Below are 27,627 nucleotides of genomic sequence, written 5' to 3' on the forward strand. Positions count from 1 at the left end.
GTAAACAAAACGTCCTGACGTGACAGCGGCTTACCCTGACGGGCCGGAAGCCAAAGTTTTCTGGCCCCTGCTATATTTTAAAAGCTGGCATCACAAGAAATCCTCAAAAGTTTTGCTAGAATTATTTGAATGTACTCTAACAAAACACCTGTTGTTGTTATAATAATAACTGAACAAATGTGTATTCACCTTCAAAATTATAGTCAATATTTAAAATCAGTAAATGGATATTTAAAACAACTAACTTTGAACAATATGAGACTTTAAAAAGTCTTAAAATCCTTCAAAGGCTGAATCACTCTCTGATCCACCAAACAATTCATTAAACTCGGCTTCAGTCACAGCTGCACCTGCATTGTCATCATAGATGTTGGCAGTGTCGTCTTCAGACTCAGATTCCTTCTCATCATCAGCCTCTGTTGTGTCATCATTAAATATGGCATCATCGTCCGACCCGTCGAGTGCATTGCTGATACAGCATTTCCTAATTTTCCTGATTTTTCTACCATTTCCGAGGGAATGGACACCCTCGCGTCCTTGATCCACTGGGCGACCAGATTGATTTCGGACTTCGTAAGATTGCCACCTTTTGTCAACTTCGCCATGCCTGAGCAGATCCATTCAGACCACATTTTGCGTAGCCTGTCTTTAAAGGGTTTGTTCAGGCAGACATCAAGCGGTTGTAGAGCTGAAGTTAAGCCTCCAGGTATTACAGCCAAAGGAGTTTTCATATTTTTCACCACATTTTTCACCTCATCCGTCTTGCGTGCCCTGAACATGTCCCAAATGAGCATAGCAGGTTTCTTGAAAAGTGCTCCTGGTCTCTTATTCCACACTTTTTCCAGCCATTCAGTAGTCCCACTTTCATCCATCCATCCCTTTTCGTGTGCACGTACGATGACACCAGCAGGAAACTTCATGTTTTTAGGCAAGGTTTTTCTTTTAAAAATAACAACAGGAGGGAGCTTTGATCCATTTGGCAAACATGATAAAACCACCGTAAAATGGATTTTTTTCATGGCCAGTGGTTTTAATTAAAACTGTTTTTTCACCAACACCAGTTACCGTTCTGTTGCTCCAGAGGTTGAATGTCATTGGTGTTTTGTCCATATTTCTTATTTGTGACAGTTCAAATGCATATTCCTTTTGATATTTTATAATAAACCTTTCGAAAGATTTGATTTTTTTCTTCCAGATCTCTCGGCAGCTTTTGCGCTATCTTTGTTCGCTGACAAAGACAGAGACCATGACGGTTCATGAAGTGAGTACACCAACCCGCTGATGCGACAAACATTGACGGCTTTACTGACTTGTATTTGTTGTCTTTCGACATTTGCAGAGCACGCAGACGAATTCCAGTTCTAGTGACATTGTACCCATTTTGTCGACATTCAACAACCCAATTATTGAGATCTTTCCCTAGTTCAGGAAATGAAGCGCACCTCGTTGGACATTTTTCCTTGTTTCTTGGCATGTCTTTTATTGTTTTATTTTTTCTCCATTCTCTTACTTGCTTCTCATTGATACAGAATTCACGAGCAGCGGCACAATTATTGTTTGCTTCTGCATCTTCAACAACTTTACGTTTGAACGCTGCGTGATAAGAAGACCTTTTTCTTTTGATTTCACGGTTGTTCATTTTAAATACTAGTATGAAAATAGATGATGATTATTATTATTGTAGTTATAGATTTTGTAGGACTTTATAGAGGAATGTCACCTGCTTTATCACTGTCAAATTATTATTGTTCTTTGTTTATTTCAAAGCAGCCCTGTAGATTGGCAAGTCTGTAGGGATATCAAGCTATTTCAATTTTATTAGAGATTCCATTGATTCTACGTGTTATATTTTCCTATTGGCTCAAGACTTATGAGGTCCATTTCAAGCCAATCTAGTCCACTAAACAAACCCTTTGCAACTTTAAAAGGCTGCAGTATTGACATCAATAAATGGGTTGGCAAACTTTGGCTCCCGGCCTGTCAGGGTAAGCCGCTGGTGGGACGTTTTGTTTACTTGGAGCATCTGCAGGCATGGAGCCCCTCAGTTCCCTGTGGCTGCGGTCCACCGTTCCCAGCCAATGGGAGCTACGGGAATGATTACATAGAGTTTAAAATCATCAAATTTTGGTGTACACTGTTTATAAGCCAATCTCCGCGCTTTGATGCGTCACTTTTTTACCAAAAATATTCGGCTTATGAACGAGTATATATAATACTTAAACTATAAGAAAAGATACATATATGCAAGCAAGCAGGCTAATCCTATAGGTTACAGGACCTGGCCCCGCGCTGCTTGGTTGGGTGGAAGCCGTCATCATTCCCAGCGGAGTTGGGTCAGTTCTCCCTGCAGGAATAGAACCAGCGTCTGTCAGGGGTGGCGGCGAGAAAGCTGGAGCCCTGGGGTCTGTGGTTAGTTATACAGGGAACGTCTCCTCCCCCCAACCGGCAATGGCGGCTCTTCCCTGGGCTGAGCCGGCGTCCTTTGGGAGAGTTCAAGACCCAGGGATTCGGCTGGCTCAGCGCCCCCGGGATCCCAGAATGGGGAGGATCAGCCCAGCGAGACCCTAAGCACAGATACAGTCCCTGCCTGGCTCCACGGAAACCAGAACCAAAATCATTACTGACTCGTATTAATTACCAGGAGCCCCTGTCTTTGGCCAGTTCCCCCGTGTGCTTGGAGCTGTACAGACACACAACACAGAGACGGTCCCTGCCTCAGCCAGCGTGCCATTCACACCTGGAGTCACTGCGGAGCAGGTCTGGGTGCAGTTCTGATTTCAGAGGAGGAACACCTCTTTGTCTATAGAGCTGAAGGAGAGTGTGTCTGCCAAATGGGGCTGTATCAAACCAGGGGGGGCTAATTCCAACAGCCCAGACATGCTCTGATTCCCCTGAGCATCTGGCTGGGTGTGGGGCTGGGAGCGGAGATGCTGAGCCAGGCCCCAAACCTGCTACCACCAGATTCATGGGGTCGCTGGGCTCCGACCAGATGGGCGGGTCCCACTTGGTGCTATATTGGCAGCTGTAGCTCCCTGCATCTCCCTGACTCATGTTGCAGATGGGAAACTCAACTACGTCCCCTGTGGGGTCCGTGGCGTGCTGTGCGGCCAGGTCTCCAGCTTTACTCAGAAGGACCCTCGCTCCCTGACACCGACACTCACACCGGATGGTCACGGCTCCCCCCGGGCGACCCTCCCCAATGGGGTGCAGGGAGAGGTTGGGTTTGGGGTAACTGGGCTCTGCAGGCAGGAGGAGACAGGCTGTGAGACACAGACTCCAGCACGGTCACTGCGCCCCGTCCCCGCAGCCCGGCCCCAGTGATGAGGCCGATACAGGGGCCTGCAGGGAGAGTCTCCTGGATGCTTTTCCCCCGAATCCAAGACCGAGAGAGCTGGGCTAGCGACACAAGAGACACGGGGTCCCCCACGCTCAGCAGGGCAATGGCGCGGATCCATCTGCAAGGAGCCCATGGAGGGGTGGCTGGGGCAGGGCAAGGAGAGGCCGAGGGGACCTAGAGGCCAATTGCATTTTATCTCCATCAGCTGGGGAAGGAGAATCAGTTGAGTGGGGAATGATCACAAGTGAATCAGAGTTCGCTGGTGTAGCAGGAACTGTTGGGTAGGGTCACACTGGGAACTATTGCTGAGCTCGCCTGGACAGTAACTGCCATTGGCTGAATTCAACCCACTTCCTGGGCAACAATTTACATTCCTGGAGCACCAGGATCTGGCGTTAGAACGTCCAAGGCACTAGGCCAGAACCCACCGCTCTACGGTCCCTTCGCCGCTTCTCTGTTCTTAGGCTGGTTTGTTGTGTCTGGAGCCATCCCCTTGCGCCGTCTCTGTTTGCTGCTCTGAGTTCCAGCTCAGATACCTGCAGCTATTTCTCCAGGCGATGGGTCGGCTTCTCAATCAAACAACTGTCCCTCCACTGCTTTATCTAGAGTCCCTTTGATCTCGGACAACTTCTCCCTTCCTGTCGCTGCCCCTGAAGGTTCTGGGCGGATGTTTTGTCCGTACTATTTGCTTTACTTTCACTACAGCTCACTTCCTCCTCATTTCTTCCGCCCGTTTCTCTTTGCTCACAGCTGGTTTCTGTCACGTTTCATTCGTGTTTTACTTCTCCTGCAGTTTTCTAACAATTTCTTTGTAACGTAGAGACTCTTTTTTCTTTGTGTTTCACTGCCCGGTTCTTCCTTTAACTTTCCCCCTCATGTCTCTGTCTTTCCTCTGTCTGCCTCCTCCTGTTCCTGCCATCTCTGTCCCTTCTCAACGGGACTTTCTCCCTGCCAGCTCTGTGCCTGGCCCCTTCGATGACACAGCTCAGCCACCGGGTCCCTTTTCACTGGCTCCCACTCGCTGGGTCCCTGCATTGCTGGTGCCGGTTGTTACCTCAGTGGCTCCTGGTGTCTCTCTCCTGGCGCTGGGCAGCCTCCCTCCAAATTCTTTCCACCGTTTCCACCAGGAGCACTGGGGGCGGGGGAGGAGCTGCTGCCTGCTGTCCCCGGCTGTTTTCTTTCTCTCCCCACCACAAAAAAATACCACCCCAGCTTGAGCTCCCCCCACTTCCGCTGTCCGGGGAATCCTTGGGGTTCTCCCCGCAGCTGTGAGCAGCCAACGTGTGCAGCTCCCACTGCTCTTTAACTCAACAGCCCCCAGCCCCAGTGGGCATCACACAGCCAGCCCTGGAATGAAGGCACAGGATGGGGGTGGGGCCGGCTGGGCAGCCCCTGGGCCCTGACTCCTCCGTGCATCCCCAGAGCCAGGGGAAGGAAGGAGAGCATCACCCTGGGAAAGGCCCCTTGCTCTGCAGCTCCCCTTGGGGCAGGGATCCCCCCTCCGTCTACCTTGAACCTTCAGCAGCTGCTGCTGCCCCTTGCTGGGGAACCCACCAGTGATTCTGTCCCTGCCTCCCAGCCGGGCGTCCCCTCTGCTGGGTCCAGGGCTCAGGGCAGAGCCTGGCTCTGAGTGCCCCATTGGTGCACGGACCCCCTGATCAGGGGTGTGCACAGGAATGAAAATGTGGCCGCTTTTGGAGGGGAACTTTGTGTGCCCCCCCCCCAGCCAGAGGAGCTGGCTCTGCTCCCTGGAGGAGTTCTGTGCTGCAACCTCACTGATTCAGGGGGCCCCTGTGCCTGCTTCCCCCCTTGCACATGCCCCTGCAGGTCCAACTGGGGGTGGGGATACTGAGCCGGGCCCCTCACCTGCTACCACCAGCTCCACAGGGTCACTGGGATGCGAAGAGGCAGACAGGTCCATTTTGTTGCTATATTGGCAGCGGTAGTTCCCTGCATCTCTGCGGCTCACATTGCGAATGGGAAACTCAGCCACGTTCCCAGCCGGCTCCACCTCCTGCAGCGCGGTCGGGTTTCCATCTTTGTACAGAAGGAACCTCATGTTCTGGTATGGAGCCTGACACCGGACGGTCACGGCTTCCCCCGGGGTCACCTCCCTGCTGGGGTGCAGGGAGATGGAGGGTTTGGAGTAGGTGGTCTCTGCAGTGAGAAGGAGACAGGCTATGAGACAGACCCCAGCACAGTCACTTCGCCCCATCTTTTCTGCACAGTCCCAGAGACGGGGCCCCCTGGGAGAAAACCCGGCCAAAGGAACCTCTCTGACATCCCAGAGATTCCTGGGAGCTATGCCCGGAACTGCCTAAACTCCAGAGCACCCCTCTCTACCCGTCTATCTCCTTAACGGGGCCCAGCAGCCTGGGAGCCAGGACTCCTGGGTTCTATCCCTGGCTCTGGGAGGGGAGTGGGGTCTAGTGGTTAGATCGGTAGGGGGCTGGGAGTCAGAGGTGCTGGGTGCTGCACAGACAGGGGGAGAAAAAGCCCCTGCCCTAAAGCCAAGTCCTGACGATCTAACCAGACACAAGGTGCAGGAGGGATGATTATGGTCATTCAGACAAGGGAAAATGGAGGCACAAGGAAGTTAAGTGACACCCCATGGAGTTTACCGTCTGCCCAGAGACCCCCATGATGGTCAATCCGGAGTCACCCCTGACTGCACTGGGGGCAGGGCTGGGCTCTGATCTCAACCCACCAGTAGGGTGACCCTATTTCCCTATGCTGAATATGGGACACCTAGTAAGTTACTAATCTTCAAGCGAGTTCCACGGCAATCAAACAGAACTACGCAGTACAAACCTTCAAATTAACATCAAGTGACTGAGCCCCTGTTGAAAAGAAACACTGTGTAGCTGGATTCTTTTTATTTACCTTCTTATCTTTAAGGCTTTAGGGTTCACATGGGGAGGGGTGACACACACACACCCCTAACCCCCTCCTCACCGGGAGAGGTTACACACACACACACACACACACACTCTAGTACCGCTCTCTCACATGGGGGGGAGTGACTGACCGATCCGAACCTCCCTGCTCAGCGCTCTCCACCCTCCATGCCTGGCTGGGCCCCCAGGGATGGACCCGACTCTCCTGGTACCTGACGCTGTGTCTTCCCAAGGCAACATGTGTGTGGCAGGGAAACTCAGGGTCACATGCCCCCGCCTCCAGATTTCTGCCAGGGTTCACACCAGAATGTGGCCAGCAGCAGCCTTTCCGCACTGTGTGGGAGGAAAAGGACGGGAGCTGCTTCCAGCCACCAGGAAGGAGGAGGGGATGTGACGGTGCTGCCTGTGGGAGCCAGCTGAGGTCACTTAATTAGGGTGAACGGCAAACAGAATGGGGCAGACAAACCCCAAATGCTGGTGGATATTCCAATACTTAGATTTACCAAGCCAGCACAAAACAGCTTTTATAGTACCTCACTGGTTACTCAGAAATACAAACAACGCAGTTTTCTTAAAGTGCCCAGCCTCAGGCCTCCGTCCAGACATACATGTTAGATATGTGATGATTACTGAAAATCTTATTTTATCGTATAAAAGAAAAGGTTTTTTTAATTCCAAAGGATTAGCCACATACCCAGGTCCAGTTATGATTTAGATTTTACCCAAAATACACCCTATAGTTCATTTTTATTAACTAAACAAAAATGTACTATAAAAGAAAAGAGAGAGTGTTGGTTAAAAGATTAATATACAGCCAGACTTCGGTTCAATTCTTGAGGTTTAGACACACAGCAGAGATGAGCTTGTAGTTGCCAAAAGTCCTTTTAGAGATATAGTCCAGAGGTTACAGTCCAACGTCCATATTCAGGGTGACTCCAGTCAGTGACTGGGGATCTCAATCTTTGTGGTTTAAGGTTTCCCCCTCTTGAAACCCAAAGCGGATCTGAGATGAAGAAGGATCATGTCCTGGGTTTTTATACATTTCCAGCAGCGTTTCATCTTGAGAAAACAATAGGCTTAACTTTCCTTCTCCCAAACATCATGGCAATTAGCAAAGGGTAATTTATTCATTAAACAGTTTAGATACAGGTTACCACAACCTTCAAAGAGACATATAGACAATAATACTATTTCCCTCAAGTATCATCATAAATGTTAATATTCCTTTTTTGATCTTTGAATTAAAGCGATAGCAATAGACAAGACTCATTTGCTTACATTACAAGACCTGAGCAAACACCTCCCCTTCTACCTTTAACAATGCAGACTTGCATTTCAAAGCTTTATTTATTTGCATCTTTTCCTAACCAGTTTCTAAAGTTCGGCCATGGGTCAGGTCAGTCTGAGTTAATTAACTCTTTCTGGCCCTGTTACCTTTCAATGAAATATTATATTACTCTCATAACATCACACCCTCAACGCAAAATTGATGCCGGAAGGGATGACACAAACATCACTGACTGCACCCCAAGAGCTCCCCATCCTGGGTTCTATCTCACTACAGCTTTTACTGGGTTAGAAGCCATATCAGTGTATAACAGAAATGGTTTACCCAACTCATGTTCAATAACATGATTGAATCTTTTTACAAACTTCAGGTAAAACTTGGTTAGCACAATAGTGGTTTGGATCTGCTCTACAAGTTAATGTAGATATTAATGTTCTTCATAGTACAGGAATCTTGGCATTTAGCCATGAAAGCAATATGGTAGTGTGCCTTCGTTTTTCTTTTTATATAGCACATTAGGTCTGGAATGTCTTTTCTCCTGTGAAAAGTTTGAAGACTGTTTACGGGCACTAACAGTGCAACATTAGCATTACAAGGCCTTTTAACAGAAGGCGTGTTTTTATGTATTACTTTTAACATGTTCAAGGGATTTTTCAAAAGATTAGGCACATCTTTACAAATCTTGGTATTAGCAAAACATTAGTTACAAAATTTACCATTAGCAATAACAACAAATCCATTGCAAGTGTTTATTTACAGGTTTCAGGGTAGTAGCCGTGTTAGTCTGTATCCGCAAAAAGAATAGGCGTATTTGTGGCACCACTCGATTACAGACCTAAAAGTCGCAATATTACAACAAAAAACCTTCAAAAAACAGACTCTGAGAGACTGCTGAATTGGAATTAATTTGCAAATTGGACACCATTAAATTAGGTTTGAATAAAGACGGGGAGTGGATGGGCCATTACACAAAGTAAAACTATTTCCCCATGTCAGGGACTTTTTAACCCAGACGGCAAGGTTCGTTGTCTGACCGCAGAGTGAGAGACAGGCAACACCAGCAAGATCCAATACAAGCTCTTTATTGAAGAGTGCACACAACAATAGAGAGCGGCCCGTCTCCGGAGAGAACCAGCCACGATTACAACTAGTGAGATTATATAGACAGTTCCGTCGCGTCATAGTTAAGCAACTTAAAACCCCCAATGAGGGGGGGGGGATAGCTCAGTGGTTTGAGCATTGGACTGCTAAACCCAGGGTTGTGAGTTCAATCCTTGAGGGGGCCATTTAGGGATCTGGGACAAAAATCTGTATGGGGGATTGGTCCTGCTTTGAGCAGGGGGTTGGACTAGATGACCTCCTGAGGTCCCTTCCAATCCTGATATTCTATGATTCTATGAAACCCCCCTTTACTAGTTAAAAGCTTCTAATATTCATACAGATCTGTCTTTTTGACAGTACAGACAGTTCATGATGCCTCAGCAGCTTCTTATCAGCTTCTTCGTCATGCACCAGAGGCTGAGAGAAAAGGGGGAGTTAGGTACAGATAAAGAACAGAAACAGGGAGTGGGGACTTCGAGTCTCCATCTGTTCAAACAAATTGTTCCTAGTACATCTGGTACAAGAATGCGGCCCCCACCTCCTATCTTATCCCCTGCAGCTTAAGCAAGAGTGCTCTCAGGTCTTACAGGGAGGCAGGAATGGCCCAGCAACTACTGTTAGCCTGACTTTGGCTAAGCTGGCCAAACAATGTTCTATACTCCATACTTTTGGGCCTAATACCCATGCTTATTCCGCCCCCCCTGCCCCCCAGTTCCTTATATCTCCTTGTCAAGTGCTGGAAATGGGCCATTTTCATTACCACTACAAACAGTTCTTTTTCTCTCCTGCTGACAACAGCTCACCTTAACTGATCTCTCTCCTTATACTGTGTATGGTAACACCCATTGTTTCATGCTCCCTGTGTGTGTATATATATATATCTTCCTTCTGTATTTTCCACTACATGCATCTGATGAAGTGAGCTGTAGCCCACGAAAGCTTATGCTACAATAAATGTGTTAGTCTCTAAGGTGCCACAAGTACTCCTCGTTCTTTTTGTTTGTTTACAGTTATTTTTGTCATGTCACACTTTTGGCTTAATACCATTGGGGTTTGGGCCTTTTAGAATTAACCTGTGGCTTCCCTTTGCAAAATTAAGTTGTTTTTTATTTTTCTTGTCCTGAAGGATTAAACCCTGATTTCTCTTCCTCAACAGACTTTACTGGCTGATGGGGTGGGCTTTCTTTGCTAACAGCTATTAGCAAATTTTTCTTCTCCCTGTCAGCCAGGTAATTTGCATTAACACAAACACGAGCTTTTAGATTTTCAGCTGCTACCAATTTCAAGGCTGGACTCTGTTTTACAGAGATACCACACAAATCCAAAGAGTTTGAGAGTGAGAGTTTGCTTGCTCTCCCCTGCATTTTTAAGCGTTTAGCCATAAAACTGTTCTGCTCTGAAACACCAGTAACCAAATCAGTCCTCAGACCCTCAGGCCTTGGCTACACTTGCAAATTACAGCGCTGTAAAGCCTCCCCCAGCGCTGTAACTCACTCCCCGTCCACACTGGCAGGGCACTTACAGGGCTGTATCTCCCTGGGTACACCGCTGCAGGTACTCCACATCTCCGAGAGGAATAACAGCCGCAGCGGAGTGGCTACGACTCACGGGTGTGAGTGTAAACGCTTGCAGCGCTGTACTAATCACCTTGTCAAGTGGCCAATCCTCTCCATTGTTGTGACCGGCTGCAGGAATGCGGAAGTGCCGGTTTCAAAGCTCGTACCGCAGAGAAAAGCAAACAGTTTGCAGCTTGCTTTGAGTGAGTAAATGAATGAGCAGGGGGCCGGGAGTTCGGAACTTGCAAAATAGAGAGCTGACATGCTCCAAAAAGCACTCTTTCTCCACCCACCCTGTCACAATCCACCCCACCTCCTCCATTTTGAAAAGCACGTTGCAGCCACATGAATGCTGGGATAGCTGCCCATAATGCACCGCTCCCAACACAGCCGCAAATGTTACAAGTGTGGCCACACCTCTGCACTGTCAGCTGTCAGTGTGGACAGACTGCAGCGCTTTCCCTACGCAGCTGTACGAAGACAGGTTTACCTCACAGCGCTGTACAGCTGCAAGTGTAGCCAAGGCCTGAAGCACAGACTGCTCACTTAAAGAATTAGCATGGAGACATTTCTGTTTTAACACCATTGTCTTCCCAACACGCTGGCCGAACAGCCACTTGGCTATAGGGCTGCTTAACTTTCTTAACAGCTTTTACTTCATTTGAGACCTTCTCAAAACTATCCACACTGGATCTTTCAACAGGAAAGTCAGTGGATCCATTTACAACAGACATTTTTTGGCTGTTAGGAACTGCAACTTCCTGGATTAACTCACTTTTACACCCTTCAGTTGTAGCAAACTGCTTGCACAGANCTCTCCCTCTTTTTATAATCAATTAATAAAGAATACATAATTTTAAAATGATAGTGACTTTATTTCCTTTGAAAGCAAGCTGTGATCGAAGGGGGAGGGTTGGTTACCTACAGAGTATGAATCAATAAAGGGGGCGGGTTTTCATCAAGGAGAAACAAACAGAACTTTCACACCATAGCCTGGCCAGTCATGAAACTGGTTTTCAAAGCTTCTCTGATGCACCGTGCTTCCTGGTGTGCTCTTCTAATTGCCCTGGTGTCTGGCTGCGCGTAATCAGCAGCCAGGCGATTTGCCTCAGCCTCCCACCCCGCCATAAAGGTCTCCCCCTTACTCTCACAGAGATTGTGAAGCACACAGCAAGCAGCAATAACAATGGGGATATTGGTTTGGCTGAGGTCTGAGCGAGTCAGTAAAGTGCACCAGCGACCTTTTAAATGGCCAAATGCACATTCCACCACCATTCTGCACTTGCTCAGCCTGTAGTTGAACAGCTCCTGACTCCTGTCCAGGCTGCCTGTGTATGGCTTCATGAGCCATGGCATTAAGGGGTAGGCTGGGTCCCCAAGGATAACTATTGTCATTTCAACATCCCCAACGGTTATTTTCTGGTCCGGGAAGTAAGTCCCTTGCTTCAGCCCTTTAAACAGAGTAGTGTTCCTGGAGACGCGAGTGTCATGAACCCTTCCGGGCCAGCCCACGTTGATGTTGGTGAAACATCCCCTATGATCCACCAGTGCTTGCAGCACCATTGAAAAATAACCCTTGCGGTTTATGTACTGGGTACCCTGGTGCTCCGGTGCCAAGATAGGGATATGGGTTCCATCTATCGCCCCACCACAGTTAGGGAATCCCATTGCAGCAAAGCCACCCATTATGACCTGCACATTTCCCAGAGTCACTACCTTTCGTAGCAGCAGCTCAATGATTGCCTTGGCTACTTGCATGACAGCAGCCCCCACAGTAGATTTGCCCACTCCAAATTGATTCCCGACTGACCGGTAGCTGTCTGGCGTTGCAAGCTTCCACAGGGCTATCACCACTCGCTTCTCAACTGTGAGGGCTGCTCTCATCCTGGTATTCTGGCGCCTCAACGCAGGGGACAGCAAGTCACAAAGTTCCATGAAAGTGCCCTTATGCATGCAAAAGTTTCGCAGCCACTGGGAATCATCCCACACCTGCAACATTATGCGGTCCCACCAGTCTGTGCTTGTTTCCCGGGCCCAGAATCGGCGTTCCACGGATAGAACCTGCCCCAACAACAACATGATCTCCAAAGCGCCGGGACCCACGGTTTGAGAGAATTCTGTGTCCGTGTCCATGTCCATGTCCTCATCACTCTCATCGCCGCACTGCTGTCGCCGCCTCCTCCTTGCCTCGTTTTTCTGGTCCTGGTTCAGCACAAACTGCACAATAATGCGTGAGGTGTTTGCAATGTTCATGACTGCTGTCTTGAGCTGAGCGGGCTCCAGGCTTGCCGTGGTATGGCATCTGCTGTGTTCACCCAGGAAAAAAGGCATGAAACGGTTGTCTGCGGTTGCTTTCATGGAGGGAGGGGTGAGGCTGTACCCAGAACAACCTGCGACAATGTTTTTTCCCCCATCAGGCACTGGGATCTCAACCCAGAATTCCAATGGGCGGCAGAGACTGCAGGAACTATGGGATAGCTATGGGATAACTACCCACAGTGCAATGCTCCGGAAATCGACGCTAGCCTCGGTACATGGATGCACACCACCAAATTAATGTGCTTAGTGTGGCCGCATACATTCGACTTTATACAATCTGTTTCCAAAATTCGAATTCTGTAAATTCGGATTAATCCCGTAGTGTAGACATACCCATAGACACAACCTTAGGATTAATCCTTTTCTGTGCCTGGTTTATGTTAACTTGACTGAACATAGCTTTAATATCATTCCCAATCATAAGATCCTTAGGGATGGTGTCTTTTACTTCCACAACCATGGTGCCATCAAATCCCTTCCATTTAAGGTGGATTTTAGCCAAAGGCACCCTGACAAAATACTTAGATAAGGCTACAACAGTTACACTTTCATCTGGCAAATAATCTTCCTTTCTGACAAGACTTGCTTTGACCGAAGTAATATCTGCTGCAATGTTCCTTTATGCCATTCACCATACTCCATTCACTTCTGCACTGCTAATAAACTCTGCATTATTTCCCCCATATATAGCTTTAATATGAGTTTTAAGGTTAAAATTTTTAGAGACAACAGAAACAGCATTTGCACACAGGGCACCAACGCTGCGCTTTGTGAGGCTTGCCTGTGAGTTTATAACAGGATTAGCATTTGCCGTGGCATTTGGGGTTGCTGGTTTTGGGCTGCCCTTCAGGGTCGGGCAATCTGATCTCATGTGGCCTAGCACACCACAGTGATAGCATTTAACCTGTTTAGTCTTGGGGTGAGAGCTTCTATCCTCTGGGACCCCATGAGCAACTTTATAAGAGTCGGTGCCAGGTTTACCTTTAAATCCTTCCCTTCTCTTGAACTGGGGAGAATGGTGATTAATTTTTCCATAGGATTTTCACCCTTTCCAAGCCCTGTTTTGGGTACAGGCATCCGCAATCTCTGAAGCCCATAGGACTGACTCAGGGTCCCTATCACACACAGCTGCTCTCACCTGGTCAGGCACAATGTCTAAGAACTGTTCCAAAGTTATTAAATCCAGCAGTTTTTCAAAACTCCCATGTGCCTTGGCTCCCATAACCCACTTTTCGACAAAACCCATCAGCTTATGAGCACGTTCTACAAAAGTACAATCATTAGACACCTTAAACTTTCTAAACTTAACTCTGTAAGAATCAGGAGTAACCTTGAACTGCCTTAACACAAAATTTTTAAATCGCTTATAATCCAAGGCTTTTTGTTCCCCCAATTCATTAAATACCTCCCTGGCTTTTCCAGTCAGTGTGGTCAGCAGGACAGGCATTCGCTGATCATCAGGGATCTGGTACAGATTGCAGAGGCGTTCAAAGGTACCCCAAAACTCCTCTATATTCTTAGCATCATTGTAGATGGGACACATCCTTTCCCAGTTTTTTTCCTGGCAGTGGGGAAGTGGAGCACCAGGCGGTGGTGACTTTCTCTGCTCTTCCAATACGCGTAGCTGAAGTCTGGCCATCTCCTGTTGCATCTGTTGAGCTTCATTCTTCCTTTCATCAGCTTCTTTCCCTCTCTCAGCAGCTTCTCTTTCTAATCTAGCTATTTTTTTTGCATTTTCAGCAATCGAAGATCTGCTAGTTTCTGCTCATGCTCAAGTCGCAGTTTATTTGCTGCCTTTTGCATTCCAATGGCTTCTGCAGTTTCTGTAGCCTCAGGTAAGGGCTGTGCTCCTGCCTCCCGATCACTGGCCATTAACAATCTCTCCGTTCTTGATTTGTAGCTTTCTTTCTAAAGCTTAGCCCCTTTTCTGAACACAAATCTTCCAGGGCTTTTCTGTCAAGGCCCTCATATGCTCTTTGCTCATCCATTGCAACTGCTCCTTAACTAACCAAACTCTCAATACCAACATTCAAATTTGGACAGCATGGGGCTCTGACCTAAAGCTTAATTGACCTAGTTCTGTGTATCCCGCCGACTACGCCACTATGATGGTGCTGCCTGTGGGAGCCAGCTGAGGTCACTTAATTAGGGTGAACGGCAAACAGAATGGGGCAGACAAACCCCAAATGCTGGTGGATCTACCAATACTTAGATTTACCAACCAGCACAAAACCACTTTTATAGCACCTTACTGGTTACTCAGAAATACAAACAACGCAGTTTTCTTAAAGTGCCCAGCCTCAGGCCTCCATCCAGACACACATGTTCGATACGATGATGATTACTGAAAATCTCATCTTATCATATAAAAGAAAAGGTTCTTCCAATCCCAAAGGATCAGCCACATACCAGGTCCAATTATGACTTAGATCTTACCCAAAATACACGTTATAGTCAATTTTTATTAACTAAACTAAAATTTATTAAAAAAGAAAAGAGAGAGAGTGTTGGTTAAAAGATTAATATACATACAGACTTGAATTCAATTTTTGAGATTCAGACACATAGCAGAGTTGAGCTTGTAGTTGCCAAAAGTCCTTTTAGAGATATAGTCCAGAGGTTATAGTCCAATGTCCATATTCAGGGTGACTCCGGTCAGTGACTGGGGATTTCAATCCTTGTGGCTTAAGGTTTCCCCCTCTTGAAACCCAAAGCAGAGCTGAGATGAAGAAGGATTGTGTCCCAGGGTTCTTATACATTCCCAGCAGCCTTTCGGCCTGAGAAAACAATAGGCTTAACTCTCCTTCTCCCAAACATCCTGGCAATTAGCACAGGTTAATCTATCCATTAAACAGTTCAGATACAGGTTACCACAACCTTCAAAAAGACATATAGACAATAATACTATTTCCCTCAAGTTTCATTATAAATGTTAATATTCCTTTTTTGATCTTTGAATTAAAGCTATAGCAATAGACAAGACTTGTTTGCTTATATTACAAGACCTGAGCAAACACTACCCGTCTCTCTCTCTAACAATGCACACTTGCATTTCAAAGCTTTATTTATTTACATATTTTCCTAACCAATTCCTAAAGTTTGGCCATGGTTCAGGTCAATCTGTGAGTTAATTAACTCTTTCTGGCCCTGTCACCTTCCAATGAAATATTATATTACGCTCATAACGTCATGGGGGGGAGGGATGACTTGGCCCGTGTCTTTGCTGAGCTCATCTCTCCCCCTCTCCACCAGGGATGGAAGCAGCTTGTCCCTTCCTGCCCGCACAGTGTGGAAAGGCAGCGAACACCCCCAGGCTGCTGCTGGCCACCCACATAACCCAGAAGCCTCCTGTCCCCCAGCTACAGCGCGGGCAGGAAGGGGTTAAGCCCTAAGGCTGCATTGTGCCCCAGGGCCCAGGGAACCTGACTGCAGGGGCCTCAGTGACCCTGGCCAGAGACGGGGCTCAGCAGGGGAGGTGCCTAGGGGACCGAGCAGCCCCGCGCTCCCTGGGGGCAGGACCCAGGGCGAGGGGGTCGGGGGTGAAGAGGGTGCTAAGCCCCTGCCTGGGGGGCTGGTGTGGAGTCTGCAGGTTCAGGGTGGGAACAGGCTGGAAATCCCTTCCCCCCACCTCCCCATCTTGGGTTTTCCCAGGGTGCCGGCCCAGCCAGAGGCAGTGGGGGGAGGAAGGGAGGAGCCTGCCAGCCAGGGTGTGGGTGAGCTGAGCGCTCCAACCAGGGGCTGGTTCTCTGCACAGCACTGTGTTGGGCTGCACTCCGCCGGGGGGATATGGAGCAGCAGCGGGGCTGGGGGATGAAGGGGTAAAGCAGGGAGAGGACAGCCAGAGGGGGAGCACGTAAAGGCCAATGTTTGGACAGCAGAGGTGACACGTAATCGGCTGCTGCCTGGCACCGGCCTGCACCCACCAGCCACCACCAGCCACTGCAGCTCCTGCCAGACAGAAATGGGACACAGGGCAGGGCACTGCTGGCCAGGAGCTGGTGCTGCGGGGGCTGTGCTGATGGACAAGCAGGGGAGCGGCGGGCCTCACACGCTGCATCTTTTCCCTGCCACCAGCCCTGCACACCCACCCCCGTCGTCAGCCACTGGTCCTACAACTCACCCTTGGCAGCTGGTGAGCAGGGATCCGGCCAGTACTGATGTGGGACGGGGTGGGGGGTGGGGGAGACAGAAAATACGGGATAATTTGCCTGTTTTTAAGAAAAAGTTGGGACACCTGCAGGAAGGTTAAATATAGGCCTGTCCCTTTTAAAAATGGGAGGTCTGGTCACTCTTCCCCATCAATCAGGACTCACCCCGGACTGCACTGGGGGAAGGGCCAGGTTCTGATCTCAGTCCCCTGGGATCAATACAAGGAGGTTGAACTGATTTTTGAGGTGAAGTTTCAGGGCTCAGCTCCTCTTTTCCTCTCCCCCTTACCCCCTCCCCAACCTGAACACTAAAGTTTCCCCTGCCCCACAGATACTCACGTCCCGACACCCTGCTCTGCCCGGCCAGCCAGCAGCCTGGAGAGGAGACGGCTTGTTAGTGAACAGATCCCAGAGCGACTCAGATCCTCCATGCCCCATGGGCACATGCCCTGGTCTCAGATCCCCCCCGCATGGGCACATGCCCTGGTCTCACATCCCTCCATGGGCACATGCCCTGGTGGTCACACATCCCCCCATGGGCACATGCCCTGGTCTCACATCCCGCCCCCCATATGGACAGAAGCCCTGGGTGTCTCCAATATTCACCAAGGAAGATGATCATGGGAGCAGATGCCATAATGGGGGCAGCAAGGGGCCCCTCAGCGCTGTCACCACCGCCCCGGTGCCAAGCTCCACCGAGCCCTGAATGAGGAACTCAGCTGGTGGCTCCAGCTACAGGAAGTCGACAATGTTTCGTCTCTTCCTGCATCCCTCACATGCTGTCTCTAATCTGCAGGCGAAATCTACTGCGGTCAAAGAAAGCAAAAGTCCCTGCAAAATCCAACGCTGGGACTGTCAGCCTAGCCAAGTGTCATGCAGCTCACAGCTTGTCTGTGTCTCTGTGGAGAGGGGGGACAGGTCACCCTCAACGTACCCTGCAGCCTTGTGAAAGGTGCACTGGGCTGGGCTAGGAACCAGGTGACCACAGAGTCTGGTCTTCAATCTTCCACTGACCACGATTTCCATGAAAAATCCATCCCCTTTTCATTCTGGGTTCAAGTGGCTGATGACCCATTTAGGTAAATTTAATACCTGATCATGCAATTAAAGGCTGGCATCGTAATGGAGCTGAATGAGGGGCAGATTTAAGATTGCTCAGGAAACCGTAATTGTGGCATTTCCTAGTGCTGGAGGGTTTGACTCTGCAGCCTTCCCTGTAACTCTGCCAACCTGCCCACCTGCGACACGAGCCGTGGCACCGTGTGAGGAGCGGGTGCAATGGGGAACACCTGGGTTTGCTGCCCCTTGAGCCGTAGCTGAGTGGTGATGACGGGTTTACACTGTAATGCCTGGCTCTAAGGGGATTTTCTCAGCCTGTGAATTAAATGAGGAATAAAAGAAAATCAGGGATGGAGAAATTCCATCCTGGGCCCCCAACGGGTCACCAGCCGGGAGAGACCCAGGGACCGTCTAATGCCCCGCAGAGACTCTGCCCCCGAGCTGGAGGAGACACTGTCAGTGGTTATGTGGCCAGGACCCTAGAGAGGGACGTGACACAGGTTTTGTTTATATTCCATTGGCTAGAGGGCAGCAGAAAGCTGGGGGTCAGGGGGCTCCATTCCCAGCTCCGGGAGGGGAGTGGGGTCTAGTGGTTAGAGCAGGGGGCTGGGAGCCAGGACCTGGGTGTGGTGGTCACCCATCCATTCTCACATGACTCGGCGGCAGAGTTAGAAGATGGTTCAGCCAGGAGCCCAGCCGATGGTCCCAATGGGATTCTAACATCTCCCAGCTCCCTGCTCACCAGCTGCCCCCCAACAGCTGAGGAGAGTACCCTCATAGCTGCTCTCAGCCCCACAGAGCAGGAGAGGGATGAGCACCGGATTCGCTGTCTAGCAGAGTCACCCCATCCGGCCCCCTGTCACCCATCCTGCCCCCTGGCCTATCCCCCGTTGAATCTCCCCAAGCCTGCCCCCCGCACACCCTGCCCCCCCACAGCCCATCTGTCCTCACACCCTTCTCCCCTGCCCTGTTTCCCCTCAAATGCCCATCCCCCGCCATCAGTGAAGATGGCCGCCATCTCCCAGTGTCCCCATTGGGCTTGGTGCCAGGCTGCCCTCAGGGAAATTGTGCCAACCTAGACAGGGAGAGGCAGTAAGAAGCAGGGGAATACAGAGGGTGGGAGAATGTGGGGGAACATTGGGAGGTGAGGAGTGTGGGTTGAGGGGGGCAGGGCAGTGGCGGGGAAGGAGGGACAATGGAAGCTGCCCCCTACGGCTGGGGGGTGCCTGGGTTCCCCCCTTGTGAGCATTTCAGGGTGAACCTGCCCCAATGCCATGGGGGGCACTGGGAGGCGTCGCCTGCTCCTGGCTCCCCGCCTCTCCTAAGCTGGCCAGAGGCGCCCCAGCTCAGCCAGAGTTTTAGCCAGAAAACAAAGCCCTCCACACACACCCCATCCGCCGATTCCGACTCCATCCCCATCCCCCGTCCTGCTCGCCCCCATTCCCCTTCCACCTCAACTCCCTCTCCCAACTCCCTCCAATGCCTGTCCCGTCGCACTCCACCACCCACCCAGCCACCCCCTTTCTGTGTCCCCTCAAATTCCTGTCCCCACTTCCTCTCTGACCTCAGCCTGGCTCCCCTCTATTCTCTTCCCCTGCATGACCCTTGGCCTGCCCCCCCCCCACAAATTCCTGTACCCAGCTGCTCTTTGCAGAGGGTCTCACAGGCCCAGAGGGTTCAGGGGGGTTGGAAACTCTCTCCCTCACCAGCGTTACACAGGCCGGGGGCCGGGGGTCATTTCAAACCGAGCCCCTGGTTCTACTCGGCTCCTGGGCAAACCCACAGCAGCAGCCGTTCAAAGGCAAAGCTTTCGGGTTAAACCCCCAGACAAGGAATGAAACCCGGCCTGTCTATTGAAACGGGGGCTGAGCGACCGCGGCCAACAGCTGGAGTCAGACCGTCTCCAAGTCTCGTTCCCTCGGGAGTTACTGGAGCAGAGCCGCTTGTTTCCAGAACAGCCGGGCTTTGGGGAGGAACCGGTTCATTTCACTGTCCAGACGGACAGACAGGGCGGCCGCTGACCCCGCTCCTAGTGTAAGCGAGGGAATGGTCCTGCTATTGTGGGGAACTGTCCTGGGTTATACACGCCCCGGTGGGATTGGCTAGTGAAAGGATCTGAGTCCTCGCTCCCACTCCCTTTACCCAGAGGCCTGCCTGACCTCGAGGACTCCCCTTCCTCCTTCCCGTGTGGCAGAGTCCTCATAACCCCAGCAAGGCTGGGCCCCAGATCCCTGGGGGCTCGACCCCCTGTCTTGTTGTGGTCAGGGGCAAGGGTGTCCCCACTCCAGGGCACTCTCTGCACCCGATGCTTCCCTGACCCACTGATCAGTACATAGAGTTCAGAACACGTACCATTTATTAAACAGCAACTCATAAAAAATAAGGAAAAGATGGGGAAGGTTAAAGGAAACAAGTCACCTGCCCTGTGGGCACGGGGACACCACAAACAGCAGCCTCTGCAAGGGAAAGGAAGTTCACAGTCTCTTCCTCACACGTTCAAGGCCTCCTGCTCAGGCCCTGGCCGCGCCGTGGTGATACCACAGTGTGACAATCTGTACCTCAAAGTAGCTCCCTGGAGCCCCCATGTTCCCCACTACGATAGAATTATGATCGGTTGGGTACAAAGTTGCCTTGTGAGGCATCATTTTAAAAGTCTTGATCTGTTGAACATTCATGTCTTCTTTCATTGTACAGTAATTCCTCACTTAACGTGGTAGTTCTGTTCCTGAAAAATGCTACTTTCAGCAAAACCATGTGAAGTGAATCCAGTTTCCCAATAAGAATTAACGTAAATGTGGGGGTTAGGTTCCAGGGAAATGTTTTTCACCAGACAAAAGACTATAGTTTAGATACACACACACACACACACACACACACACACACACACAGTATAAGTTTTAAACAAACAATTGAAAACTGGACATAGCAATGATGACTGTGAAGCTTGGTTGAGGTAGTGGAGTCAGAGGGTGGGATATTTTCCAGGGAGCCTTACTGCTAAATGATGAACTAGCACTCGGCTGAGCCCTCAGGGGTTAACACAGTGTTGTTAATGGAGCCTCACACTCTACAACACAGCGTGAGAGAGAGAGAGACAGAGACACAAACCTGTGTGTGTGTGTGTGAGAGAGAGAGAGAAAGAGGGGGGGGGAAGGAGAGACAAAGTGTGACGAGGTGCGGGATTTTCTTGTTTTTTCCTTGTTTTTCCAGTGGGTTGCATGCAGAGGGGGTGGGGTTCAGTGTCCTTGGGTGTTACTGGTTTAACGAGGTGAGGGGAGAGGGAGTTTGTTGTTACAGAGGACCAGAGAGGGAACTTGGGACCCCAGCCAATGGCCTGGAGAATGGATACCCCAGCGACCGGTGACCTGGTGAACAGCAGGCCCAGCTCGGGAGTCACAGCCGGTTCTGCCCAGTGGGAGGACAATGGGCTGTGGGGTCAGGACCCCGGTGACCTGACCAGCCGGTTCCAGCCAGAGGGGACCCAGAGGACAGAAGAGAGCAGTGGAGGCCCAGGTGACCCTATTTCGCTGGAGAGAAGACAATGGACAGAGGCAGGGCTTGGGGCCGGGGATCTCAGATGCCCAGCTGGGAAGCAGGGGGGCTTGGGGCTGGAGAGGGGGAGCAGGCAGAGCCCACCTGGATGCAGGAAAGTCTAAGATGAGCTGTGCTGAGGGAGGCCAAGCCTGAGGCCCTGAGTGTTTCCTGTGCTGTGTTCAGACGCTCAATAACCCGTCCTGTTTTATGCTGGCTAAGATTCGCTCCAGACTAGAGAACAGGGCTGCATTATTCCCTCTGGGAGTGGAGACCCCGGGGTCCAGAGCAAGTGGACTCCCTGAGGGGCCCACAACAGAGACAGACATGCTAAGGCTCAGAGAGGTGCGGCTCCAGGAGGTGGAGGGGCTTAACCTCCGAGAGAGAGTGGACCCTTGAGAAGGGCTGTTGCACTGAAGGGGGTTCCCCCCAGGGACCGTACGGGGCCAAGAGTGAGCATGACCTGTGAGTCCATGACACAGAGACACACACAGTGTGTGTGTGAGAGAGACGAGCATTGCCCCTTTAAATACATTGACCCCACTCTAAGTACCTTGTCTTTTTAAGTAGATCAGGACAGCAGCTGCTGCCAGCAAGCTCCCTCCATCCTGAGCCCTGTAGTGTCCCCCCCCCCCCGGTGGAGATAAGGTACAGGAGATGGGGTACAGGAGCGGGGGGAGGGGAACAGCTCCAAGGCAGAGGGCAGGAGCAGCACACGGAAGTGGGGGGAGGGACAGCTGAATTCCCCAGCAACTGATAGCCTGCAGGGCGGCTTCCGCACGGGGAATTTAGGGGAGCTGATGGGGGGCTGCTGGTCCACCCTGGTTCCAAGCCCCCACCAGCTAGATCCAACGGGCTGCTCTTCCTGCACGCAGTGGACAAAGCAGGCGGCTGCCAAATAACGTTATAAGGGAGCCTTGCGCAACTTTAAACGAGCATGTTCCCTAATTGATCAGCAAGATAACAATGAAACAACATTAACCGGGACGACGTTAAGCGAGGAGTAGCTCTCTCCCCCCAGACAGTCAGGTAATTTGCATCAACACAGACAGTAGCTTGTTTACTAGTTTTCAAATCCTCAACCTTTACCAATTCCAAGGCTGGACCCTGTCTTATAGAGATACCGTCCATTTTCACTACCATGTTAGATTCAAGGTTCTTTTGTCCTTCCCTTACCAACCTCTACTTCCACATGGAATCAGATGTCAGGTCCACTAAGAGACTACAAGACATCTCCAAAATACCTAGAGATGAGAGTTTGCCTGCTTTCCCCTGTATTCTCGAGAGATTAACGGCACAACTGTCCTCCTGCTCTGCAGATTCAGCTGTCCAGTCATCCCTCTGAACCTGAGATACAGACTGTTCACTCAAAGAATCACCATGGAGACAGTCCTGTCCCAACACCATTGTCTCCCTGGCAGGCTAGTTAAGCTTATAGGGCTGTTTAAACTCCCTAACCATTTTTATTCCAGCTGAAATCTCCTCAAAGCTATTCACGCTGGATTTTTTCAAAGCAAATGCCGTGGATTCATTTTCATTTGAAAGACGTTGCCTACTCGGCACCAACACACTTTCCTCAGAAGAGAGACTGTTTACTATCAACAATGGCCCTTTCAGAGTCAATGGAAACAATTCCTTTTCACAGACTTCAGGGACTTCACCAAGAAATTCCGTTCCCTCTGCAATATCGGGCACTGCAACAGGGTCTCTCTGAGCTTTATTTATGTCCAGAACTTGACTTTGGCACCACAGACAAATCACCAAATTCCTGAGTTTCACATCCATCCAGAATCACCTCTGGCCCATCACGAGGATTTTCACAAACCCCCTTTCAGGTAAACTGCTCGACTTCATAGTCACCAGGTTAGAAGCATTTTCTTCCTTGTGCCAAGTTTCTACACTGTCAGTGGGTAACAATGTCCAATCACCTTCGTGTTTTCCTTGTGCCCTGGCTAGGATATCACCCTGATCAGACAAGGTTGTTGTATCTTTACCCAACAACACACTAGCAACAGGCAAAATAGAAGCACCAGAATCACTTGGTCTCTGGGAGCTATTTATGACATCAACTGGATGCAACCTAGTTGCAATGTTATCATCCCCAGCAGACACAAATTCAGGACCACTTCCTTCCTGGGCTTTAGTTGTATCCAGAATCAGCTCTGGGTTAACAGATGAATTTTCAACCATCACAGGCTGACAGGTTTTTTCTGTCTGTAATTTGCCCTAAACAGCTTTTACCATCGACTTTTACATTCTCTACACAAGTTATGGGGTTACCTTCACCCGAGCTCACAGTAAAAGCATTTACATAAAAGGGGGCCGTGTTGGGGTAAATTTGGTTACACACAGACACCGGCTTAGAGTCAAACAACACACCCACATTGTTACAAACTGGAGAGATTCTATCCCCATCTGTGCTGTTGAGAGGAGCTGGTTTTCAGGATGATACAGTTCCTGTTGTCCCTTTATTCTTTTGAGTTGGAGCTTAAGTCTGTCCACTTTTGCCTTAGCTTCTAGTTCCTGCAATCGAATATCTGCCATTGTTTGTTCATGTTCAAACCACAGGTGTTCTCTTTCAGCAGCTTCTCCCTCCATATCAGTTATTTTTCACTTTTGTTCACGTTCTAGCTGCCGGTTTGTCACTGCAAGCATTTTCGCTGGGGCTGCTTCCTTATCACTGCCAATTAACCGATTTCTCAGTTCCTGCTCTGGGGCCTTTTGCTTAAAATACAACCCTCTCTGTAAGCACATTCTTTCAGGCTTTTTCTGTCAGGATCTTGGTCATGGGTCACTCACTGTAACTGATTTTTAACCCTTAAACTCTCCAAGTTCAAAATTAAATTTTGACAAGCGTGTGGTTCTGATCCAAAACCAGGGTCAAGCTCCCCCCACTTCTGCTGCCCGGGAATCCTTGGGGGTCTCCCCACAGCTGTGAGCAGCCACCTCGTGCAGCTCCCACTGGTCTTGAACCCAACAGCCCCCAGCCCAGGTGGGCATCACACAGCCAGCCCTGGAATGCAGTCACAGGCGAGGGCGGGGCCAGCTGGGCAGCCCCTGGGCCCCAATTCCTCTGTGCGCCCCCAGAGCCGGGGCAGCGGGGGGAGCATCCCCCTGGGAAAGGCCCCTTGCTCTGCAGCTCCTCCGGGGCAGGGATCCCCCCTCCCTCTGCCTTGAACCTCCAGCAGCTGCTGCTGCCCCTTGCTGAGGAACCCACCAGTGATTCCGTCCCTGCCTCCCAGCCGGGCATCTCCTCTGCTGGGTCCAGGGCTCTGAGCGCCCCATTGGCGCAGAGACCCCCTGATCAGGGGCGTGCACAGGAATAAAAATGTGGCCACTTTTGGAGGGGCACTTTGTGTGCCCCCCCGCAGCCAGAGGACTTGCCTCTGCTCCCCAGAGGAGTTCTGTGCCCCATTGATTCAGGGGGGCCTGTGTCAGCTTGCCCCCTCGCACATGCCCTTGCCCCTGAGGGTCCGGCTGGGTGTGGGGCTGGGAGCGGGGATACTGAGCCGGGCCCCTCACCTGCTACCACCAGCTCCACAGGGTCGCTGGGATGCGACCAGGTGAACGGGTACACTTTGTCATGATGATAGCAGCTGTAGCTCCCTGCATCTCTCTGGCTCACGTCGCGAATGGGAAACTCAGCCAGGTCCCCAGCAGGTTCTGCGTCCTGGAGCACATTTGGGTTTCCATCTTGGTACAGAAGGAACCTCATGTTCTGGTGCCGACCCTGACACTGGACGGTCACAGCTCCCCCCAGGGCGACATCCCCACTGGGGCTCAGGGAGATGGAGGGTTTGGGGTACTTGAGGTCTACCATGAGAAGGAGACAGGCCATGAGACAGACCCCAGCACAGTCATTGTGCCCCATTCTCGCCACACAGTCCCAGAAACGGGGGTCCTTGGGGAAAACCCAGCCAGAGGAACCTCTCCGAGATCCCAGAGATTCCTGGGAGCTACAACTGAAACTGCCCAAGGACCAAAATCCAGAGCAACCCTCTGTACCCATCTATCTATTTAATCCCCCCCGCCCCAGTCTGGGAACCAGGATGCCTGGGTTCTATCCCTGGCTCTGGGAGGGGAGTGGCGTCTAGTGGTTAGATTGGGAGGGGGCTGGGAGTCAGAGGTGCTGGTTGCTGCACAGACACGGTGAGAAAAAGCCCCCACCCTAAAGCCAAGTCCTGATGATCTAACCACCGCCAGCCCCCGGCCCCCGCATCGCCAGCCCCCGGCCCTCACACCGCCGGCCCCCAGCCCCGGCCCCCACCCAGCACCGCCAGCCCCCAGCCCCCGGCCCAGCACCGCCAGCCCCCAGCCCGGCCCCTGGCCCAGCACCGCCGGCCCAGCACTGCCGGCCCCGGCCCCCAGCCCAGCACTGTCGGCCCCGCACCGCCGGGCCCGGCCCAGCCCCGCACCCCTGGGCCCCAGGCCAGCCCCCGGCCGAGCACCCCTGGCCCAGCACTGCCAGCCCCAGCCCGGCCCCCGGCCCAGCAGCACCGGCCCCTCCCTATTTTCCCGGACATGTTCGGGTTTTTGGGATTTTCCCCCAGATGGGGATTTGACGCCCAAAAAGCCGAACATGTCCGGGAAAATCCGGATGTATGGTAACCCTAGCCAACAGCTGGAGTAAGACCGGCTCCAAGTCTCGCTCCTTCGGGAGTCACCGGAGCAGAGCCGCTTGTTTTCAGACCAGCCGGACTTGGAGGGAGGAACCAGTTCATTTCACTCTCTGGACGGGCGGGCAGGGCAGCCGCTGACCCTGCTCCTAGTGTAAGCAGGGGAATGGTCCCGCTATTGTGGGGAACTTTCCTGGCTTATACACGCCCCAGTGGGATTGGCGAGTGAAAGGATCTGAGTCCTCGCTCCCACTCCCCTTACCCAGAGGCCTGCCTGACCTCGAGGGCTCCCCTTCCTCCTTCCCGTGTGGCAGAGTCCTCGTAACCCCGGCAAGGCTGGGCCCTGGATCCCTGGGGACTCGACCCCCCAGTCTTGTTGTGGTCAGGGGCAAGGGTGTCCCCACTCCAGGGCACTCCCTGCACCCGATGCTTCCGTGACCCACTGATCAGTATATAGAGTTCAGAGCACATACAATTTATTAAACAGCAACTCATAAAAAATAAGGAAAAGATGGGGAAGGTTAAAGGCAATAAGTTACCCGCCCTGTGGGCAAAGGGACACCACAAACAGCCGCCTCTGCAAGGGAAAGGAAGTTCACTGTCTGTTTCTCACAGATACCGGGCCTCCTGCCCAGGCCCTGGCCGTGCCGTCGTGATACCACAGTGTGACAATCTGTACCTCAAAGTAGCACCGTGGAGCCCCCATATTCACCACTACAATAGAATTATGGTAGGCTGGGTACAAAGTTGCCTTGTGAGGCATCATTTTAAAAGTCTTGATCTGTTGAATATTCATGCCCTGTTGCACTGTATGTGCTATCATTGTATGGGAAGTTATGAAGCATTGCTGTGTGTGCTACTGAAATATGTTGTGAGGCTGACAAACACCTACAGCCAACCTTTCAACTGGGCGCATGTGCTGGTCTCAGATCCAATCCCATGGACACATGCTCAGGTCTTGGACCTCCCCCCACAGGCACACGTCCTCATCTCAGATCCCCCACCATGTGGACATGCGCCCTGGTCTCAGATTCCCCCCTCATGGGCACATGCTCTTTTTTCAGATCCTCCTCCCATGGGTACATTCCCTGGTCTCAGATTCTCCCCTCATGGGCCCATGCCCTGGTTTCAGATTTCCATCCCATGGGTAAATTCCCTGGTCTCAGATCCCCCCCATGGGCACACGCCCTAGTCACAAATCCCCCTCCCCTCCATGGGCACATGTCCTGGTCTCAGATCCCTCCCCCCATGGGCAAACGCCCTGGTCTCAAATCCCCAGCATGGGCACATGCCCTGGTCTCAGATTCCCCCACGGGGACGCGCCCTGATTTCAGATCCCACCCCCTCATGGGCACATTCCCTGGTCTCAGATCCCCTATAGCACATGGCCTGGTCTCAGATCCCACCCCAAGGGCACACGCCCTGGTCTCAGATCCCCCCCATGGGCACATTCCCTGGTCTCAGATTCCCTCCTGCCCATGGACACAAGCCCTGGCTGTCTCCGATACTCACCGAGGAGGAGGACAGTGAGAGCAGACGCCATGATGGGGGCAGCGAGGGGCCCCTCAGCGCTTCCTCCAACATCCGGGCTACAGGAAGTCGACGATATCTCATCTGTTCCTGTGTCCATCTCACCCTGTCTCTAATCTGCAGGCAAAATCTAGCACAGTCAAAGTAAACAGAAAGCTTTGCAAAACCCAGGAAACCCAGGGGCTGTCAGCCTGGCCAAGCATCATGCAGCTCCCAGCTTGTCTGTGTCTCTGTGGAGAGCACCC

General features: G+C 51.3%; 1 protein-coding gene across 1 annotated transcript; it reads right to left on the bottom strand.

Annotated features, from left to right (window-relative positions):
* Positions 1-27,627, bottom strand: LOC117889040 (leukocyte immunoglobulin-like receptor subfamily B member 3). Its single transcript, XM_034792846.1, has 6 exons — positions 27,365-27,627; positions 24,555-25,049; positions 17,253-17,360; positions 16,986-17,021; positions 5,204-5,494; positions 1-2,344 (listed from the first exon to the last, which is right to left on the bottom strand). The coding sequence occupies exons 1-6, from the start codon at positions 27,480-27,482 to the stop codon at positions 2,217-2,219; spliced, it is 1,176 nt and encodes a 391-aa protein (XP_034648737.1). The 5' UTR covers positions 27,483-27,627; the 3' UTR covers positions 1-2,216.

Source organism: Trachemys scripta, chromosome 16 (genome assembly GCF_013100865.1).
Source record: "Trachemys scripta elegans isolate TJP31775 chromosome 16, CAS_Tse_1.0, whole genome shotgun sequence".
NCBI lineage: Eukaryota > Metazoa > Chordata > Testudines > Emydidae > Trachemys > Trachemys scripta.